The sequence below is a fragment of the Symphodus melops genome, assembly GCF_947650265.1.
Source record: "Symphodus melops genome assembly, chromosome: 9".
Lineage (NCBI taxonomy): Eukaryota > Metazoa > Chordata > Actinopteri > Labriformes > Labridae > Symphodus > Symphodus melops.
Window position 1 is genome coordinate 12598290 of NC_136699.1, and position 21282 is coordinate 12619571.

General features: G+C 43.6%; 1 protein-coding gene across 1 annotated transcript in view; it reads right to left on the reverse strand.

Annotated features, from left to right (window-relative positions):
• Positions 1-12734: 12734 nt before the first annotated feature.
• The window catches only part of diaph1 (diaphanous related formin 1), a 38034-nt gene continuing 29486 nt past the window's right edge, over positions 12735-21282 (reverse strand). The window contains exons 14-18 of the mRNA XM_079351889.1: positions 19056-19120; positions 17452-17631; positions 14765-15319; positions 13322-13436; positions 12735-13163 (exon numbers count right to left, since the gene is read on the reverse strand). Coding sequence (XP_079208015.1) covers positions 12952-13163; positions 13322-13436; positions 14765-15319; positions 17452-17631; positions 19056-19120 — 1127 coding nt within the window. The 3' untranslated portion in view covers positions 12735-12951. The remainder of the gene's footprint in view (positions 13164-13321; positions 13437-14764; positions 15320-17451; positions 17632-19055; positions 19121-21282) is intronic.

The following is a 21282-nucleotide window of genomic DNA, read 5'->3' on the forward strand; positions in this document are numbered from 1 at the left end:
ACCAATGCCGACAGAACATTTTTTTAATTGCCTTTCATCCATCAGTCTACCTTTAAATTAATTATGCAAGATAAAGCACAAACAGCATGGCTGCACAGTATACAGCAAAACTGAGCAGCTCGATGGGTGGAGGAGAGGGAAAAACAGGGGAATGAAAGCATCGTCTCCAGGACAAAGGCAAGCAACTCACTCAACTCTGAAAGCAAAAGTGTTTCATACAGCAACAAGGGCTGAGACTTGAGGCCAGCACTCGTAACCTGCGCAGCTCCCAAGTTTGCACCATTCAGCACAGGAATAAAGCTGTACACAAAATGGACACCCAGAGAGAGACACCTGAACATTCAGGTGCAGCCGAGAAGCCTCCTTGAAAGGCTCGGAAAGCTGTAGAAACCTCTCTCACTCTCTCTTCAACAAAGCAAGGCTGTGAGGATGAAAGCCCCGAATGAAAGCACACAACCTCAAAAGACGGCATAATGGAGGCGCGGAGGAGCAAAAACAAGCGCGAAGAGAAGACGAGAAAAGTCTAAGGATGTGTCTGGAACATATGGATGAGAGGGAGATGAAGAGGAGAATACAGACGGAGAATGAATGTTGAGAAGGACAAGGTGATAAGTAGAAAGAACAAGAAAGGCAGGAAGAGAAGGTGTGGTTGAGGCAGAGTGAACGTAAAGAGCAAAGTGAATGAAAAAGTAAAGTTAGAAAAATATTTGAAAAATTACTTTACTTTTTTTCTCCCTCAGTTGAGAATAATCCTTGCCCTAAATACACACTCAAACAGAGTTAAATATGTGCTCGTGCACGAGTGTGCACGCATGTGAACGGATCATGCTCTGATAACATTACACTCCTTAATTCCTAATTAATCCTCCTAAACTGGATTATGGCGCAGAGCATGACAAGGCCAAGATTCCCCCCCTGTGCCCTGATGACTGCGTGCATGTCTGTGTGTGTTGCTTTACTGTTTTGCAGCTTCAGGTCTCATAAGGCCAGGCTGTCCTCGGTTACATGATGTTGGGAAATGAAGCTGACAGTGTCTGCGGTCCCCCGTGACACAAACTCAAAAGTACACAATCACTTACGCTCAAACAGACGTCGTCTTCGGTACACAAAAACACAAAACGCTCGGGAAGTCCCTCGACCACCGTTCTCGAAACGCTTATGAATTATTGTGGTGAGTCTCAGCCTTACTTCACACATTTTAAGTTGAGGACTCGTGGGGGATGTGTGCTTACTCACATAACAGAAACGAGTCCCATGACACACCCACACTTGTCCTGGTTTGAAAGCTGCCACACAAACTGTCCCATGTGATGTATTCTGTATTACAGAACGGCTCTGCAGACAACAACTGTACTGACTTCAGTTTACAATCTACAGCAAATCTGCTGATGAGCTGATGAGAGGGTTTTGTTGCAAATAAGTCTCCATATGTGCGTTCCATACTTTTTGAGGAAAAGGAGGCCAAAGTTTAAAAATATACATCATTGTTTGAATGCAGTTATTGAATTGGCTAATGCCTAATGTTCTGCATTAAAATACAATCACTCACTGTAGGGTTGTTTTATTTCACTGTTGCTTTTCTGTTAGGAAGAGTCAACTTTGTCAGTGTAAGAGGGCACTTCCACAGTTTTTGACATGAGATCGTCAATATGACTCCGTTCTTCAAAGCTCTAATCAGTGAGTTGGTCAACATCTTAATATGTTTATCTAAATGCTGTGGTACCTTTGTACCACAGCATTAATGAATAAACAATAACATACTGTATTTTGTTTTACTGTGAGTGTGTTTTTCTCCCCCTGTGCATATTAAAGGAGGAGACTTTCAGAAGTGGGAGTGAGTATGATGGATGGATGGAAAAGGGGGGGGGGGGTCACAAAGGGATACAAGGAGAGAGTTGGGGGGGGAATTAGCATGCTTTCATGCATTCTACACCTCAGTGGAGTACCACAAGCCTTGTTGATGCCTCTAAGTGCTATGCAGTATTAAGCAGAGAATCTCGAAGGAGAGGCGGTGGCGTAGTGTGTGTGTGTGTGTGTGTTGACTGACCACTAACTGTGTATAGTGAAGTACCGAGCCCTGAATAACCTATTGAAAGGAAGACCAAAAAAATGGAATAGGAGCAGGGAGCTTCAGTGGCGAGCCAAACACACTAAACTAAACATTGTTGGAGGAGTGAGGAGAGAAATGCTCGCTGTGAGGTGTTCTAACCCTCAGAGCAAAATGAAAAAAAAGAAAAGAAAAAAAAAACAGCAGAGAGAAGAGGAGGACTATTAAAAGGTCTCTGTCCTCCTTGTCTGTTCTCTCCCTTCGACATTGGATAAAGGCATGTAAAACACACGTTCATCAAGTCACCTCCATTCGAAGCAGAGTCATCTCTCCTGCAGCTGTCCAAGCAGCCAGCGGTACAGTACGTCACTAAGACCAATCTGAACACCTGCCAATCCTCTCTTTTCATCTTATTCTCACTCACATGTCCTCACAGCTAACTTGCCCACGTTTCCTCATTTTACCTCACCTCCATCTCCAACTCCTCCATCACTCTTGTCGCTTCCTGTCTCTTCACCTTTTGATCATTTGTCATTCCCTCCCTTGGTGCTCTCTTCAAAATCGCACACAGATCACTTCTACCTCCATTCGTCCTTCTCCGAGCCTCATCCATTCTGTGCCTCTCTCCTTCACTCCAGCCTCAATAACACAATCCGTCTTCTCGTCTCCTGAACCAAGATTAGTTTCCATCCATCTGTATCTTTGACAATAATCAACACTCTTTCTAAGCAGTGCCTGCACTTTTGGAAAGTCATATTTATGTTGATGTTTTAAGATTAATTTGAATTTGAAAAACTGTAGATATTCCTTTATATGTTGTTAACATATTTTGGGCCTAACTTTTAGGCAAACTCTGACCTTGTTGTGTCGAAGCATTTTTGACTTTCAGAATGCAGGTTTGAACAAGTTACCTTCACTTTACTTTGTTTTTTCTGGCAAACAGTGCAGAACACCTCACCCCCCCCCCCAGCCCTAATGTTTGTTTCCTCCAGCTGGCTTTTATCATAAATCCAGTTCCCAAAAATTAGCACTTTCCTTTGGAAGCAGCAAACTTTTCTGGGTTGGCCCACTACCTAGAGAGCCATCAAACAACTCGGTGTTTAGTTACTCTCTCACTAAGAAAGTGTAGATCTGCATGAACTGCCACATGATTTTGTTTTCAGACTCTAGATGAAAGGAAAAGCAGCATGTTTGTAGTTCTTCCTGGAGAAGCTTTAAAGCCTTGGATATCCTCAGAACTTAAAGGACAATACAAATGTTTAATTTAAGATTTTATTAAAAATTCTAATTAAATTGAAAAAACTTGGTTAAACAAAGAATACCCCACTTTAAGCCTATCAGATGTGCTGTCAAGATCCCCAATACTTACTATTCTAATATTGTAAGTGTAATTTGCAATGCTGTTCAGCTCTGTTGCTCTTGCAGTATTAAACCACTATTTTCTTTGAGGGTAGAAAAAAGAAACCGCTGAGAAGGGGAAAAAACCTTCTGAGCAAAAATCAACATGAAACTTTTAAAGCAGAGAACTCTCGGGCTTCTTGAAAAACTTCCCACAACAGACTTAAAACAACATTCTTGGAGAGATCTTTAGAAGTCTCGGGTGTATCACCAAATCAGACAGGAGTGGCTGCTGATGCTGTGTGCATGCACAACAAGTCCTGAAAGGTTCCCCGTTTCTGCTTCACGTCTCAAGTGTAACAGTTACAGCAGACAAAGCACTTTCAAGTACACATACACACATAAGGAAATATAGAAAGTACACGTGAAAACATGAACACATGCATATAGGTTGAGCTGCGTCTCCACTGATATTGTCCCGGAAGAACCGGTAATTATTAATGAATTCAGAGGGGTTTAATCACTCCACCATCTTTGTTTAAGCCAAGGTGGAGTCTAACTTTAAATTGCAGAGCCAGCTAAGCTCCACACACCCTCTGAAAAGTCTGCTGGCTGTGATCAATACTTGAAGTAGTACCTCCATTCATATAATGACAAATCACTCATCTGCTTTCTCTCTCACACTTTCTTTTACTGTTAGTCCCTGGTGCCCTGCTACCCTCACCCGGCTTTACCAGTCTCAGTTTCACCCTGCAGTTAATCTGCTGGGTGGAGTGATGAGCGCTTGGGGAACCGACAAGAGGAAGATGAAGGAGATGAAGGAAGAGTGGGGGGGATGAGAGGAAGGGGAAGGGGGTGGGGAGTGAGAGCTGGTCATGCATTATTGAGCATACAGAGTGGAGTTTTTAGGGGATAAATGTGAAAGCATGTTTAGGGACAACCTTTTCCCTTCTGCCTCCACCGCCCTCTCTCTCTTTCCCTTCATTACTTGCCCTCCCTCCAACTTTCTGTTCCCCACGAGGACGGCCACATCTCTTATTCAGCGGGGAGGTTAAAAATTCAAAGCTAGGAGGGGAGGAGGTGAGGGGGAGGAAAGAGAGAGTACCTGAAATGGTCAAAATGAAGGAATGTCTTTAGGGAGTTTTCTCAAGTGCTAATCTAGAGAGCTCCTTGCTTTGATTAGGCGTGCAAGTGCGTGTGTGCGTGTGTGTGTGTGCGTGCGTGTGTGGCAAGGGGTGGGTGGTGGTTGTGTCAGAATATGAGGCTGGGGGAGGTAGATGAATAGGGAGAGGGGGAGGGAGGGAGGTGATGTAGACGTACACTTTCATGCTTGTAGTGTAGTGTAGCACACAGCATGGTGAAAAATTAAGGTGCCTGCAGGGTGAAGCAGAACCCACGTCTCACAGAACACGACATATGCAGATACTGAGTAATGGAGTAAGGGCTTCAGTATGCAAATACACACACACTAACAGGCAGCTACGAGCACAACACCGGAGCGGAGCGGCGAGAAAAAAGAAGGAGAAGCAATTTGAAAGGCACGGTGTTATTGTACTCCCGTACACATTCACATCCGTGACACATAAACATGTGAACACACACATGCACCGTTAGTGCTAGCAGATTAAGGTCAGGAAGTGGAGCATGGCCTGGCCCACAAAGCCCTGTAAATACCATCGGTTCGAGGTGTAAATGTCACTGGGTTACTCATATTAAACAAAGGCGCATCGCTGGAGCCCAGAGGATATGTTGCAGCACAAGTAAAAGCTGAACGGGTTACAACACACAAATACAGAGTTAAGAAACACATGGTGCACACACACACAAACACACACACACACTGAAATAAACAAGATGACGCACACCTAAAGAAAGTTGGTGAAAGTGTTTGCAAAGTTTGGATGAAATTGATTGTTTTAATATGTGTGTTTTTCCGAGAGCCCTGAAGACACGGTCTACACCATGAGCATAATGGGGAAGATCGTCTAACGGCGCCCTAATAACTCACTATAGCCAGCTCACGCCGCATCAGAAGCAGCTTAAGGCTACAGTTAAACAATTCCACTGAGATAGGAGCGTTGGACTTTAAAGGACACTTTCAAATGCCTCTGTCACTGCCATCAATCTTGCCTTTGCTCATTTTACAGCTTGCTTCATCGTCACTCCCCCCCCCCCCCCACACACACACACACACTACCCCACCACCAGTCCTCCGTCATGTTTCTGTTTTCATCCCTTGTTCATTGTCTTTCTTCATGAGAATCCTTTTATCGGGTCGAGATAAGGGAAGAGAGATGAGGAAATCAAGGGATAGAGGAGGAAGAGGAAGGGAGATGAGGGTTAATGCTGCTATCTTGTCAACTCCATCTTTGAAGTTGTTGCTCTTTACTGCTCCATCTTTTATGTATGCTATCAGTGACATCAAAGTCGGCTAAGTCTCCTGTGTGTGTGTGTGTGTGTGTGTGTGTGTGTGTGTGTGTGTGTGTGTGTGTGTGTGTGTGTGTTATGCCCTCAGGAATAGGTAGCTAATATTGCAAAAAAAAAATAAAGAGGAGGTTTGCTGCCAGGCGGCAGAGCTGCCAGTGAGTCAATCTAGGGCGCACTTTGACTCTTCTTTTCTTCTCATCTTCCTCTTTTCTCCTGATTAACATGCTTTCTAGTCATTGGTACAATGTCAGCATGACTTTCTTTTCCCCCTCCTCATCTTAATGCAAACATAAAAAAGCGACTCCCTTACTTTTATGACCACTTCGACACCTGAGACATAGGCGCACACTCATTTAAGAGAGCGCACACACAAAATGCATCCATATATCGGAAACGCCGAGGAAGAGAGTGGGAGGGAGAAAAAGTATGCTGCTGAGACCGAGAGGAGCGAAACAGGAAAGACGAGTGGGTGGAAGGAGTGTAGGTGTGCATACATATCCCTTCCTTCACTTTTCCTGTTTTTGCCCCTCGGAACTGGGGATACTTAGCATGTTTAACAAGCTTTTGAGCTTATCACCCAATCCCTCAATGAAACACACTCACATTCAGAAAGATTACAAACACACAGAGGATCTCTAGGTTCCTGCTCGGTTGTCATATCACTAGAAACCTTTAAATGGTGTTGGGATGAGAAAAGAGACGCTTGCTTGCTGTCTGGCTAGATAGATAGATAGATGGATGGATGGCTGACCGAATGGAGGGCTATTTGGGAGAGAAGCCCAGTGAGGCGAAGAAGGCTTTTTTTTTTTTTTTTGTTTGTTTAAAAACAGGATAATCTTCAGGAAAGAGAAAAGGCAGCAAGGAGATTAGGCACACACACGCAGCTGTAATGCTCCAGCATGAGTTCACTCAGCTCATTTGCATGTAAAACAGCGGAGAGAAATATAACGAGGGAGGCATGGCGGAAGGAATGGGATGAAGAGAATGTGTGGGGACAAAAGCATGTAAGTGTATGTCTGCGCGGTAGCCCCGTTTACACGTGTATGCAAAAGACTATGCCTCTGCTTGTGTGTGTGAGTGAGCCGTTGCATTTGGCAGGGGAAGCCAATGTGAGCACACACCGATGTGTTTGAACCTGATAAGGCCTGATGAATGAGCGGCGATTTGCGGCTGTTCCTCAACCACAAAGAGACGGCGAATGAGGGAATGCTTTCTATTGCCATACTGAGAATAACACACTGAGGCTTAGATAGTGAGCAAAGCCTGCCTAATGCACTGCTACTGTTAAGGGCTTAAGAGGTATAGTTTAGATTTTAAAGTAAGCACCGGTGCACGTAAACAAATGAACAGTCTATGAACATGACGTCCTCATTTATAGGTTATACCTTTAAACTGAAAGGCAGGTCTATACATGAGCTGTAGGTGCTTTTCAGACACCACCGTACACAGACTGTATGCAGCCTGCCATCCATTTATTGTTGGTAAATAGTTGGGGCAAGAAAAGAGGTATTACAGATTTAAGTGGAAGAACGGCTGCAGTGAAAAATGGATCCAATAAGAGAGAAGAGAAGAATGGTGTGCTGTTTTTCTCAGCTCTCTCTACAGCATTAGTGACCCTTGCATTAATCTGCTTCTCTTTTTGCATCCCCAGCCTGAGAACTGCATGGTTTATTAACAAGGCCTGTTACTGTGGGCTTCACAAACACAAACATACACACTGGCAGAGGGGTTAAAACACATTACACGCACAAGCTTTTCAAAGCCAATACTCATTTAGCACAATCGCTAACACTCCTATGGCTTAATACAGTTTGCCCATTCCTCATTTAGTCATCTAAGTGCTTTATTAGTACAGTTTTTAAAGAGTCTCGGGAGAGTGCAGCTCTGAGTCTGCATATGCCATAAACTGTTATCTAAAACGCTCCCTAATTATACACAATCATACACACAAAAGGAGCCACAGACACACACGCACTCACAAATGTTTGTTGGCTGTGACCTAGAGGGATCCAAGAGTGATAAACAAACAACTTCTCGAGGTTGCTTGTGGGGGGAGGATTAGGAAAATGGAATGATTATGAGGAGGAGGAGGAGGAGGAGGAGGAGACGGACGGGTGGAAGAAATAAGGCAGCTAAGTGTGGAGGTGAAACAGGGTCTTTGCTCCTCTAACCTGTGGTCATTTTCAACAATAACTTCAATGTAATTTATTAGACCTGTCAAGTTTGGAGCAGCAACCGCAGCCACAGAATCAGATCAGACACTAAACTGGATGACTTTTTTTCCACATGATGTATTGTCTGTGACTGGTGCCTCATGAATGGCCGAGGGGTTTAAATATTCAGAGACGATGCATCACAGGGAGCTGACACTTTTGTAACATTCCTGCAATCCCTTTGCTGGATGGAGAAACAAGAAAGCATAAGAATGGAAATGTTTCCCGGCGGGTGACAAACAAAAAACCTTCTCACAGTGTACAGTAACAAAATGTTGTGAAGCCTGTTTAGCAGAAGTTGAAATGACCTTAACAACAACAGTAAAAAAAAATAATTGTCCGTGCCTCTTGGTGCTTTCATTGCTAATAAATTACATATCTCATCTCATCCCTTTAACTGATTGGGCTATAACCAGAGAGCGGCACGCACTCAGACAAACACTTCCTTGCTGATTGGTGGCTCATTAAAGTGGATGTGAATGGAACAGACATGAGAGGAAACTCGACTCAAATCCACATACACACACAGACACACATACCTACAGAGAGGGAAATTGATTTCTTCAGAACACAGGGAGATCAAAAGGCTTATTATAATTGGTTTGTAAATGTGGCGAGGCTTTACCACCCACTCTCGAGCACACACACCAGCACGCAGGCATCCTCTCACTGCCGAACATGCACTCATCTGCAATAATACTGTGTCGATTTTACAGGGAGCCGTTTGATGCAGGAAGGCGCCGTTACACGTGTAGGTGTGCACTGCGCAGGGATATCCAAATGGAAGGCATCACAAACTTAATGGGACGACGGGGGATCTCAGGTGAAAAAAAAAGAGAAATTGGGTCCTTGTATGACAACAGATCAGAAGAGAAACAGCAACAGAGACCGAGACGCAGAGGAGAGAAAAGAGTGAGGCTGGAGAATTGGGATATGAAAATGATCCTCACATTATGAGGATTAATAATCATATATGCTCCTGGCCCTTTTCTCTCCTTTTCTTTCCCGAATCGAATTAATCAGCAGCGCTCCCCGAAGCCCAACCTCTCCCTCTGCTCGCACTCCGTCATCCAACCACCTTCTCCTCCTCGCTCCATTTCTTGTCTCTCTCTCTCCTTCTTTTGCTAATTGGGCTATCTGAGGTGCCGACTTCAAAAGGCACCTGCTATCACACAAAGATGAAGAAGTGAGAAAAGGACAGTTCAGGATATGTATTCCCATATTAAAGGAGACGTGTTAGAATTGTAGCCTTGTCACTGTCCTCCTGCCCTTTAGGAAAGTTGGCTACTGTGCATTAAAATGAACCCTGTTCAGATTCCTTCCTCCTGTTTTTGCATCGACTGTTATTTTCGTCATGAAATGAAAGTTAAGAGAAAGTAGACACAAACCTTCAAAGTGAGGATATTATAGGCTGAAGGAAGAGATACGCCCACTGTCTGAAATCCTCAAACTGCTTCACTACAAACCTGCTCATCTAAACCACTTAGTTGTTCATGATTGCGATTCTTATAGTTGTGAGTAAAGCAGAATAATGGGGGGGAATATAATCCTTCCAAGTGTCTTGCAGGGAAGAGGATGGAAGCACAGCAGCATGATGTCTGCACTCACTCTGCTAGCTACAATCTATTTCATTTCTAAGAATAATGAATGGGAAGTTGAAAACGGATCAAACTGTACAGATACGTAACGTGTATCAGCTTGCTATCACCTCAGACTCTGCATCAGTTGAACCAAATTAAGAACTTTTTCCATCTGATTCAGAATCTATTCGTACACCGGTTCTTTCAAAAAGCGGCGCTAGGATATCATTCGAATGTACCTTTAATCTCAAGTCATGTAATGGAAATATGGTTTATCAACATCACACAGATGGATTCACTCTTACTCAGAGAGATTGCTATCAGGAGCCAGCAGCACGTCTGAAAGAATCTACTGAAACAGCTCCCCGAGGTGCGGCACCTTGTGAAAACCTTGAGAGCTTGCATCTTCAATAAGAAAACCTTGCTTGTTTTATTGACTGACTTTGAAATGTCTTATTTCCCATGTAGGTAGCTTAGTTTTCTATGTGTATCCTTGTGAACAAGATGTTCAGCAGCACTGCACTACAGACGGCGGCCTTGGCTGAGACGGTGTAGTTTGCGAGGCAAGTTAAGTAGCTTAAGAGGTAAAGAAGAGAGGTGAAGAAGTTTGGGCTGGAATAAATCAAGTAGCCTGGATTGGTTATACATTTGCCTTACTCAGAAAAACGGATGAAAACACGTTGCCAGCGATGTGATCAGGCAGAAGGAAAGGTGGTGTGTCTGTCTGTGTGTTTTGTGCAGATCAGTTTAATGTGGTGACATTAGATCTGAGGCAGGACTCGTTTTGAATAAGAAAAGTGAAACCATCAGAAAAATGAAGAGAACATTTAGGGAGTCTTCTTTGATGGATTTGGTTCAGACGTGTGTTAATGCTACGTGTCATACAGTATAGCAGCTTCATTGGCATATAGAATGTATGATTTCACAAAATTTCTGCTTGTTAGGATCATATCTCTATGCACAAAATGATTGATGCTGATATCCATCAGTTTTGTTGGGTTTTTTTTGTTGCAAGTTTGTTCGGTTAAATTCTCAGCAGGAAAAAAAACAGCAGCATTAAAGACAACTGTTCTGACCTTAAACGAAAATCTAACCCTGTTCTCAGGAAAGTGTTACAGAATCAGATGCACACAGAGCTGGAGATACACAGACAGAAAACAGAAATAACTACCGTACAGAGAAAAAGAGCAAAGGATAGAGCCATTTACAGCCAGAGGGCGTGTCTCCCACCATCAGCTCTCTGCTCTTCCACCGAAGCTCCGAGGTCACCTCTGACCCTGCCCTGAGCACATTACCACCCTGCACGTCTGCTCTTAGTGTGGGTGTGTATGTGTGTGTACATGCCAACCCAGATGTGCTGCCAGGCAGCTGATGGAGAGGAGGAAAAGAAGGGTCAGGAAGGGTCAGCTGTGGCTCAGTGTGGAGTTGGTCTGCTTTCTCTGGGTAACGAGGAAGGGGAGGCGCAAAGAGGAAAAGGAACAGGAGGATGAGGAAGAGTGAGGCTCCCAGAGGTGAGGGATAAGGAGAATGTGAGAGAGGTCAGGAGGTGAGTGAACTAGGCCTTGAGCAGTGTGTGTTTAGAAAGAGAAAGAATGACATGAGGTGAAGGTTACATTTGCATAGCCAGTCACAGTGTAGATTAAACCAGATATGCACACTCACACAAAACAGGAGATGCCTCAAATCAGCTTAATGAAATCCCATTCTGTGTCAAAGAACTACCACACCACAACTACACATTCAGAAAATAGCAACACAGAGTAATAAGGAAACAGCAGCCGAGGCCTGGACTATGAAGGAGGCAACTTTGGGGTTAATTCTAAGATTACAAATGGAGAACGACTTTTGTCATGACCATGGTCGCTTGTGATGCACAGCTAACCTGCCCTGGAGGAGGTCATGTTTAGCAACGCCCAACCTACCTACTGAGCAATCAATTCTCTTGACCCTGAAGTCTCTGTGCTCAGTGAGCAGACGGTGAGAGGGGAAGGACAAGAGTGACAAGCACTTCAGCTTCCTGGTATGATGTTGCATGTGACAGATATGAAACACATATAACCGATATCCTACAACGGAAACATCAAACTCATGAAAGCCTTGTACTTGTTGAACTAATCAGACTGGGAAGTGCCGTTAAGCCTTTTCACAAATGTAATTCTGTTTTTCATTTTGATTTGCTCCACATGTCCAAAATGTTTCCCACCAGTCGGGCTTCAGCAAAAAACTCTAAAACTGCCTGTAAGGTTAGTTCAGAAACATTTATTGACTTACTTTACAGATGTACTGATGGTCAAATCTTTCCTGCATCAATAACTGATCAGTGATATCACAAGCTTTCATTTCCAAATTCAAACAGTCGGCTACATGTGATGCTCTTCTTAGAATAAATCTTAACTTTATAGTTTCTCGTATTACAGTTTGATCTGACTTTGTAAATGATGCTGTTCTGTTACATATTGACCTTTTATGTTCAGCCATGTGTTGTAATCTATCTCCCTTTGCCCATGTGACACATGATCATGATGGCTGACTTATAGAGAAGCAGCATCATGTGACAGCTTAATGTGAGTCCGAGAAGCCGGATAACCAAATGATACCATGGTTACGTTGAGTCTGCTACTTAGTTCCGACCTCTTCTTTCTCAAAACACACGCACACACACACACACACACAGACACACAGATGCAGACTAACAGACAGGTATACTGCACTGAAAAGGCCAGGGTGTCTTCATAGTCTGCTCTCAGAAAAGGTTATTAGATATCAACCAGAACAAGCGGCTGTCTCAGCCAATAAAAAGTTGAGGCGTGGGTGCTGGTGGGGAAGGGGGTCAAATCAAAGAGTGACAGGCGGACGTTAGGAATTAGCCATACAGGTGAATGCCGATGGGACAGCTGCCAACACTGATGCAAGCTGTTGATGTCAGTTAAATGTCAGCCGTGTGTGTATGCACACTTTGTTTCTGTATATGACGATGGGCAAGACTGTGTGTGCATATACACTGAGCCTGAATCTGAAGGTCACACGGAGTTATACACACACACACACACACACTGTCTGTCTGCGATTTCCTAGTGTCCTGGTTATGTAATGAATATGGAGGAGTTGGAGCAGAAGGCTCAGTGACACTGGGACAAGGTGACAGAAGTGGACAGGTGTGCGTGTGTGAGCGCAGGCCTGTGTGTCAGCGCTTTGTGCCAGGACAGCAGGTGGCGAGTCAAAGGACATCAGTGACCTTCTCCTTATCCCGTCCTCTACCCTCCTCCCTTTGTCCATCTCCCTCTCTGTCCCCAAAGTCCCAATTCAGTTGCCCCCAGTCGCGAGCGAGCGGCCTCCGCACAACAAGTCACGAGCACGTGGAGAAGACGAACACAAACACAGGTGCGGGTGGTTTATTCATGAACTTGTGTGAGATTCTGTTTTGACACCGAGTTGCTGAATAATGTAAATGCGCGGTGTGTCCTCCAAGCAGAGGAATCGAAGGGTGAGAAAGGCAGGAGAGAATGTGTGAAGACGAACAAAATGAAAGTTTGTGTGTGACATTCTTACCTTTTGAGGCTGTTGGAAGCCGAGCAGGAGGATTGAAAATAGATGTGGAGGAAGGGAGGGATTGGAGGCACATTGGGAGAGGTGAGAAAAGAGAAGGGGAAACGGCTCGTCAGGTGAAACTCGACATGATAACAGCGTCAGTAAAAACATGCGAACCCAACACTCACTCTTAGTCTGAGAGGAGAAGGTCAACGTGAGTTTGGCAAAGAGCTCGTTGTTTTCAAATTTCTCCTCTTTGGCCTTGGTCCAGAAACTGTTCTCAGAGAGGTCCTCAGGTCCGATCTAAGAGAAACAAAGGTCAGAAAGAAGGAGACAAAACAGAGAAGTTCTGGTTTGTTTCTGTTCAACATGTTGAGAAGTTTCTATCATGTAAAAAGGCAAAATAAACTGTGTAGATAAAAAGGTCTTTAATACAAACAAACATAGAAAGCAGGTAGAGGGGGAAGTGAAGGAAGCAAGGAATGAAGAGGAAAGGGAGAAGAGAAAAGAAGTCATTTTCTCTCATCTTCACTCACTGTCTCTGCCACAAAGCGTCTCCTGCTTCACAAACAGAAAAGCAAAGACATACAAAGACTTCCCTTTTTTTTTTTTGATTCCCTGATCCTTTATTCCTTCAACCTTTCTAAGGAGCTCTCTCTGCATTGCTGCCTTTGTCTTGGTTCTCTCTTTCTCCTTCTCTATTCTGGTCACAAGGCACAATTTACTTAGTATGTTTTCCTTTCTGTCACTTTCTGAGTGTTCTCATCAAAGAGAAGGAAATGGAGAGAAAGTGAAACAGAGAGAGCATTGGTAGTAAATTTACAGATATCAGGCCTTTCATTATGGACAAAGCCTCAGGGATGTGGATGTAGGACAGAAAAGGCAGAGAAAAGAGAAGAGAAATGTGATATGGGGATGAGCTGAAGGAGCACGAAAGAAAGCAAGAGGATGATGAGAGCAAGCGAGAGGAGAAAAAAAAGTCAATTTAAATTACAAAAGAATACTGTCCTTTCTAGCAGCAATTTAATTATCTTTCAGCGGCGCAGTTAAAAGAAGAAGGCTTATTAAAAAGCAATTTCTGTGACATCCTCGTCAAACACCCTCACGAGAGAGAGAGAGAGAGAGAGAGAGAGAGAGAGAGAGAGAGAGAGAGAGAGAGAGAGAGAGAGAGAGAGAGAGAGAGAGAGAGAGAAGAGAGAGAGAGAGAGAGAGAGAGAGAGAGAGAGAGAGAGAGAGAGAGAGAGAGAGAGAGAGAAGAGAGAGAAGCTAAATGCTGATGAAGTCTGCTGAAGCCATTAAACAGTAGCTCTTAGGCTAAAGAAAGAGAGAGGGTCATTTTGATGTTTAAACTATCCCAGATGAGAGAGAAGAGGAAAAACATGAAGCACACCGTCATGAGAAACAAGCATGCATCTCATTGTTATACCTCCATCTCACATTTCTCTCTAAATCACACTTGAACCTTTTTCAAAATGGATCGTGAGGACACGAAATGATATAGACTTTAAAAGAATAAATTCCTGGTTTTATGTTCACGTGTAACTTCATGTTGACTGCACCTGATGTCTTCACAACACAGAGGACCAAGAAATGCATTACAGGTGAGACATGTCATACATCTGAGGACTGACCTTTCTCCAGTTGGCTCTCTTCAGCTGGACCTCGGGCTTGTACTCCTTCTTAGCCTGGAGCCCGAAAGGCAGTGCAGGTGGTGCAGGGGCACCCCAGCCCCCCATGCCAAATGGTGGGGGGGGAGGCATGCCTGGGCCTGGTGGTGGAGGAGGAATACCAGGAGCCCCAGGTAAAGGCGGAGGTGGTGGAGGTCCCATCCCAGGTAAGGGTGGAGGGGGTGGAGGTCCCATCCCAGGTAGGGGTGGAGGGGGTGGCGGTATTGGCATGCCAGGGAGGGGTGGAGGGGGTGGAGGTCCTGGCATACCTGGCAAAGGAGGCGGAGGAGGTGGGGGAGGAAGACCGGCATGACCCGGTAAAGGTGGAGCGGGTGGGGGGATCGGCATGGCCGCATGGCCTGGGAGGGGAGGGGGTGGAGGTGGAGGTGGCATACCAGCATTCTGGCCAGGGAGAGGAGGGGCAGGGGGTGGAGGGGGCAAACCAGACGTTGGCACAGGGACGGTGACTGTAACAACTTTAGTCTTGGCCTCTTCCAGATCATTAGACAGCTTTTCAATCTGCAGAGAAAAAGGACAAACATCCATGAATCTATGACCTGACATAAACCTGGACATTCTCGAACACCATACAGTCATTTGTCATAATAGCATGCAGTGGGTGAACATAGTTGTTGTTTATTTCTTGAATAGAAATCAATTTTCTTAAGATTAGCCATCCACCCTTACCAGTGAATAGCAGTGCCAACAGAGTGATTAGATTTTAGAGAAGGAAAAAAAACAGCAGAACAAAAGAGGGGAAGAGTGACATAGAGTGGGGATTAAAGTCTGGGCAGAATTGAGTTTTTGGAGAGATGGGGAAAGAATGTACTATAAGGCACAGAGACAAAAACATAGGGGGGGGGGGGGGGTTTAAGCCCAATTCAAAAGAAAAAGTTTTAAAAGAGGAGGACAAACTTCTTAATTAGCACTGGTGATGAAATCAATCTTTCGTTCCAAAACTGAAATACTTATTTCAGCATTTACACAAGTTAGGCAACAGATCTTAAGAAAACTGACCACTTCAATAAACTGTCTGTTTAACTGACGTGAGCCAAAACAGTGGCACAGGAGCCGAGACTTGGGCTTGAATGGGACTGTACATGATGCGATTTAAAGCAGGCAGGTATGGAGAAGTTAAGAGAAGTATAGTGGTAAAGTGCGGCGTAGTGAACAAAGTAAACAGGGAGTGTGTATGTGTGGAGGAGTGTTAGTGTAAATGGGATGTGACAAATTGTTTAAGCTGTCTCCTCGGACTATGAAAAGAAGAGTAACAGACATAAAGGGGCTCTGAGGCAGGCTTTCTTAGCGCGGCAGCAGATGAAGAGATGGGCACAGCATCACACAAAGGGACAGTGAGAGAACTCAACATGTGAAGAAATCTTCGATGGGCAGTGCCTCAAACACTGACCAAGTGAGCTATCTTAGTATGAGAAGCTTGTTAGATGTCTGACTGGCTGCTAATGCTGCCGATGCGTAGGACAACTGTGTGTGCATATGCATGTTTGTGTGTGTCTTTGGCTGCTGCTTGGTGAGAAGATGACTCTGCTGGCATCAGCCACATTGGATGAAGCTCATTTTGGAAGCCGTGTTTACTGACAATCACACACACACACACACACACACACACACACACACACACACACACACACACACACACACACACACACACACACACACACACACACACACACACACACACACACACACACACACACACACACACACACACACACACACACACACACACACACACACACTTCTTCATGTGGTTGTGAGCGCACATGCACAGAGGCAGACTGTTCTGGGTCACTTGGTGTGTTGGTGAGTTGGGGTGACACTGTGAGGCAGAGTCCAGCTGGTGTGGCAGCAGGACACTGACAGCTAAACAATCCTCGTCTTTGCCTCCCTAATGTATGAGTTAACACACACAAACACAACCCCCCTGCATGTGTGTAGCTTGGCCTTTTCATTTTTGTTCTCCTCATCTTCATCCTTCCCTTGTCTTCTTCACTCGTCTCCCTTTCGCCACTTTTATACTCCTCAATCTGAATCTAGTAAATTCAGCATCTGTAAAGGATTTGGCTTTATTTCACAACATTCTTTTTTCTCTATTTGTGTGTCATGCTAACAGTTGGCCAAATCATTTAGGCCAGGGGGCTTCTGCATTTGTGTGGGTGTGCAGAGTTGTTGGAAAACTTTTTGGTGCAAAGTTTTCTGCAATATTGTGCTCGCTAAAGGTTTTATTTTATTTATTTTTTTGGACATTAAAAACGTATTTATTAATCTGACTTTATTGTTATAAATTCAGTCCAAATGTTTTGTTTCTTTTATATTAACTTCACAATGAAGAAATTATAGAAATGCTATAAGATGCTGCTAAGATTTCTGGAGGAGTCATTCTGGGTCCAACTCACTTTTAATTAAGTGAATTTAAGCATTAACTTCAAGATTTCTTTAAATATCAAACATAAGTAGAGAAATGATTTGTCAATTATCTTACTGACTCAATATTCCAGCCAAACAGAACTCAGTTAAGATGAAAGCAGCTTCAATTTGAATTTGAGCCTTTTGGATAAAAATGTGTTTAGCTCCCGAAAAAAGATGTGAGCTCCTTTGTATTGGTGTGAGTGTGTATGCGTGTGCGTGTGTACCTGCTGTTGCAGAGTGCTTAGCTGTTGTTGTAGTCCCTGGTTCTCCTTTTCTCGTTCCTGCTTAGAAATTGCCAGTTGTTCCTTCTCTTGGCTCAAGTCCTGCAGCTTGTGCTCATAGTCTCCCTCCAGTTTCTTTAGCTCCACCTGCAACTCGTGGCGTGCCGTCAGCTCCGCATCCAACTAACACACATGTAAAGGGTCATAGAGGGTGTCAGACTCAGAGTAATTGAACATATACTGAATGCAGACCAAAAAAACAACAAAGTTCTTTCAAGAGGAAACATCTCAAAAGGCATTTTCTTTTCTGAGGAAGGACGGATACTAGATTGTTGTGAAAGAAGTCATCTTTATTTTTGTGTAATGGACAGCTTATATTTATGATGTTCAGCCATAAGAGTCATATCCACCAATTTATCAAATCCCTTCCCTGGACAGGAGGCCTCCCTGGTTTGCATAGGGCTGTACCGTCATTCACGATTACAACAGTGTTCTAAAATCTTCTCTTTATAGCTTGGACATCACCAGTAATGTGAGAATACCAAAGTGATCAAAAGCAGGTTTCTTCTATAACAATAACCACCACTAATACTAGAGAATTTTAAAATCTATTCATTTTCTAAAGGATGATAGATAAGGAGTACAGTGCACTGACACCAACCCTGTCACATGTACAAGCTCCTAATGCTGTGACAGTAATCATATCTGTAAGACCTGTAGAAGCCATTCCCTGCTGTCTAGTACTTTCAGTTTCATTGTATAATTTACACTGCATATTAGTGTCAATTATGAGCTAGGATGCTTCAGTGCCCTTGTATGAGCTCACTTCCATTTACAGCAATTTTAATTTTCTCACTTTCAAACATTTTCAAGGATTTTGCTTGGAGGGCACTTGACACACAGGGTGAGAGTTTTTAAACGGATGAATCCGTGAACACAGTGAAATGCATGGCTGTTTAATTTGCAGACAGCAGATTGGTTACTCTCGCTGTCAGCAGCCTGACAGCCTCATCCCTAATTCCTGCCAAAGAGACTGCCGACAATTACCCCATCATACACAACCAGCAATATGGAGGGTGTGTGTGGTCAAGGAGAATTAATCCAAGTGTGCTCATGTAACGTCTACTGTGTGGGTGTGCATGCATTTAATGGATATGATCCAAAGGGAGTGTGTGTCTTTCCGCCGGGAGCCTGAATGAAGGCGAGTGTCGACTCCCTCTTTGCAATTATCTTGTCACTGGGACAGAAACATCAGGGTAGCAGCACACTGCAATCAAGGCATGTATCCCCTTGTGTCAATTTATGTGTGTGTGTGTCCCTTTAAGAGTATTAGCTTTCAGATGTGTGCTCATTCAAGTCACCCTCTTTCACATTTGTTGTCCCTTGTCAGCCAGAAAACAAAGACTTCAGTATGATACCACAGTGTCCATTGTTATGACAGTGTCCTTTACTATGCATGACTTTTTTTTGTCTTTATAATTGTAAGTGTGTGTGTGCTCCTTTGTTGATGGTTAAATGTGTCTCTATGTATGACATGTGGTCGTTGCAGGTATTAATTTGTATGCTTTACAGATCTTTAAATCTTAATTCACTTGTTCCTGTTTCACCTTTTTCTCCAGCTCATTTGCCTTCGCCTGGCTCGTTTCCACCTTAGTCTGATCCACCATGTTGTCTGTGGACAAACAGAGAGAGGACATGAGGAAGGAAAAGAGGAACATGAAAAAGGGTGATGGACAATAAAGGGTTTCAGACAGCCACGTGCACCTGTCTGGACATGAAGGCATCACACCCTTCAGTCTGACACATGCTGTGCACATTTACAAGAAGACACTTGCACACAGAGCAAGTGTTCCTATTCTTCCTTTATCACACTGGTCAAAGTCAAGCTCACGGATGGAATTAAAGCTTCATATCATTACAATGGGAGACTATCAGCTGCATGCTCAAATTCAAGCATTCAGTATATACATCTTTCCAGGACTGTGTGTTGTGAGAAAATGAAAGCACACTAATTTCCTTCTTTGTGAAAAACCTCTCACAAATCTATTTTTTTGTACATTCCCCTCTTTTGATTTTTTTCTGACAGACTGCAAAACTATAAGAAATCCTGTATAACAGTGGGGGAGCTATCATTATCCGAGGTTCTGCTTGGCAGAGGAGAGGGTGGAAAGGACACAGGCTGACCAACAGGGTACTTTTACAGAATAATTGCAGGGTCTACAGGTGGTTCAGTGCCCAAGGGCTTAGCGAGCATGTGCAATAAAAGAGCTAATTAACATGAAGATGAATGCCAAAAAGTCACTGGATCAAAGACAGCTAATCATGATGCCCAGGAGAGGGATCAAACAGATAGATTTCAGAGACAGAGGCGCTTGGAAAAGCTAAATTAGAAAGTGTAGAAATTACATAAACTTACAGAGAGTGATATACAGATTCTGAAGAGAAAGTTTGAGTCTTCAGTTGCATGAGAAAATGGAAAAGGAGTTAAAAATATGCATGTTTCTTTATATATAAACAGGCTGGTAAGCAAAGCAGGGGAAAATGAGAAATCTATTTTGTGAGAAAGATGGTTTTTCCAGATGAAAGAACCCCATTTTAATATGCCAACACACATACAATGTCAGATTGTGTATTCGTGTACGAGTTCACATGGTTATTGGAAGTGTAATGGAGGGAGGGGGGTTACTTCAGTCATGGTAGCTAAGCTAAATGGGACAAACTTTGAATAGAGAGCACTAAGGGAGCCAGAATATGGAGGGGAAAAACTGTGCTGAATTTCAGAGTTCAAAGAAAAACACTAAATAATGCATGCAGGGCAGAATTGGGCTGCTCTCCACCGATAATAACTCTGGCAGCCTTAAAGGAGGCCAGCCAGCCTGTATGTGCGCGTGTGTCAGGACGCATTTAGAAGCAGAGCAATTAGAGCCTCCTGCGGTGAGCAACGGAGACCTGCCATAAAGGAATATTGAACTCTTGAGACACGGCCTGCACCTTCACTCTGTTCTGGTTTATTTGACTCTCCTCAGCAGGTGCTTCCTAATCAACACTTCAGCTGTCATTCAAATCCATAACTCCACATGCACGTACCATTAATCCCGCACTTCATAGGAGCAAATGTTACTGACATTGACCACTGGCAAATGAAATCCTTTCCCTGGACAGATCTTTCTGTTAGGTAAAGTTCATCATTTTCAGGTTTGTCTTTAAATAACAGCCAGGATCAAACACTTTCTTCTTTTCATACTGGCTATCAAAAGATTCTTTCTGACACTCATCCAATGGAAATGATGGTAACTGGACTTGAGCTTGTATAAATAGAAAAAACTACAGCTCGGTGAAGAATTAAAGGCTTCATTAAATCTAGTTCATGCAAACAATTAAGGAGCTGTTTTTCTCTTGGCATTTACTGCAGCTCATCAAGAAGACAACGATGAAGCTCTGTACAGGAGAAGACAGTAGAGTAAGATGGTACACATTTGATTTTTCTTCTTCAGATTCACTTTCTTTATTAAGAGTTGCACAAAATGAGGATTGAGGGATTCATGTATCTTGTGATTATTGTACCATCCTGCCGCTTGATTTTCTAACAGTTATCATAACCAGTTCCTGGAAAGACAAAACAGCTTACTTATCTCTTACTGAGTGTTAACACTGGAACAGGGTGGAGGTATTTTAAATCACTCTCTGTGATTGCCTGGTTTGATTACGTTTTTGTCCTTTAGATAAAGTTTATTTTTTTATATACTCAAGCAAGTCAATAAAACCTGTAGCTGAGTTCAGCCCACACTGATACACACTCCCTCTATGGCACCACCTTGTGGTTCGTATGTGCCA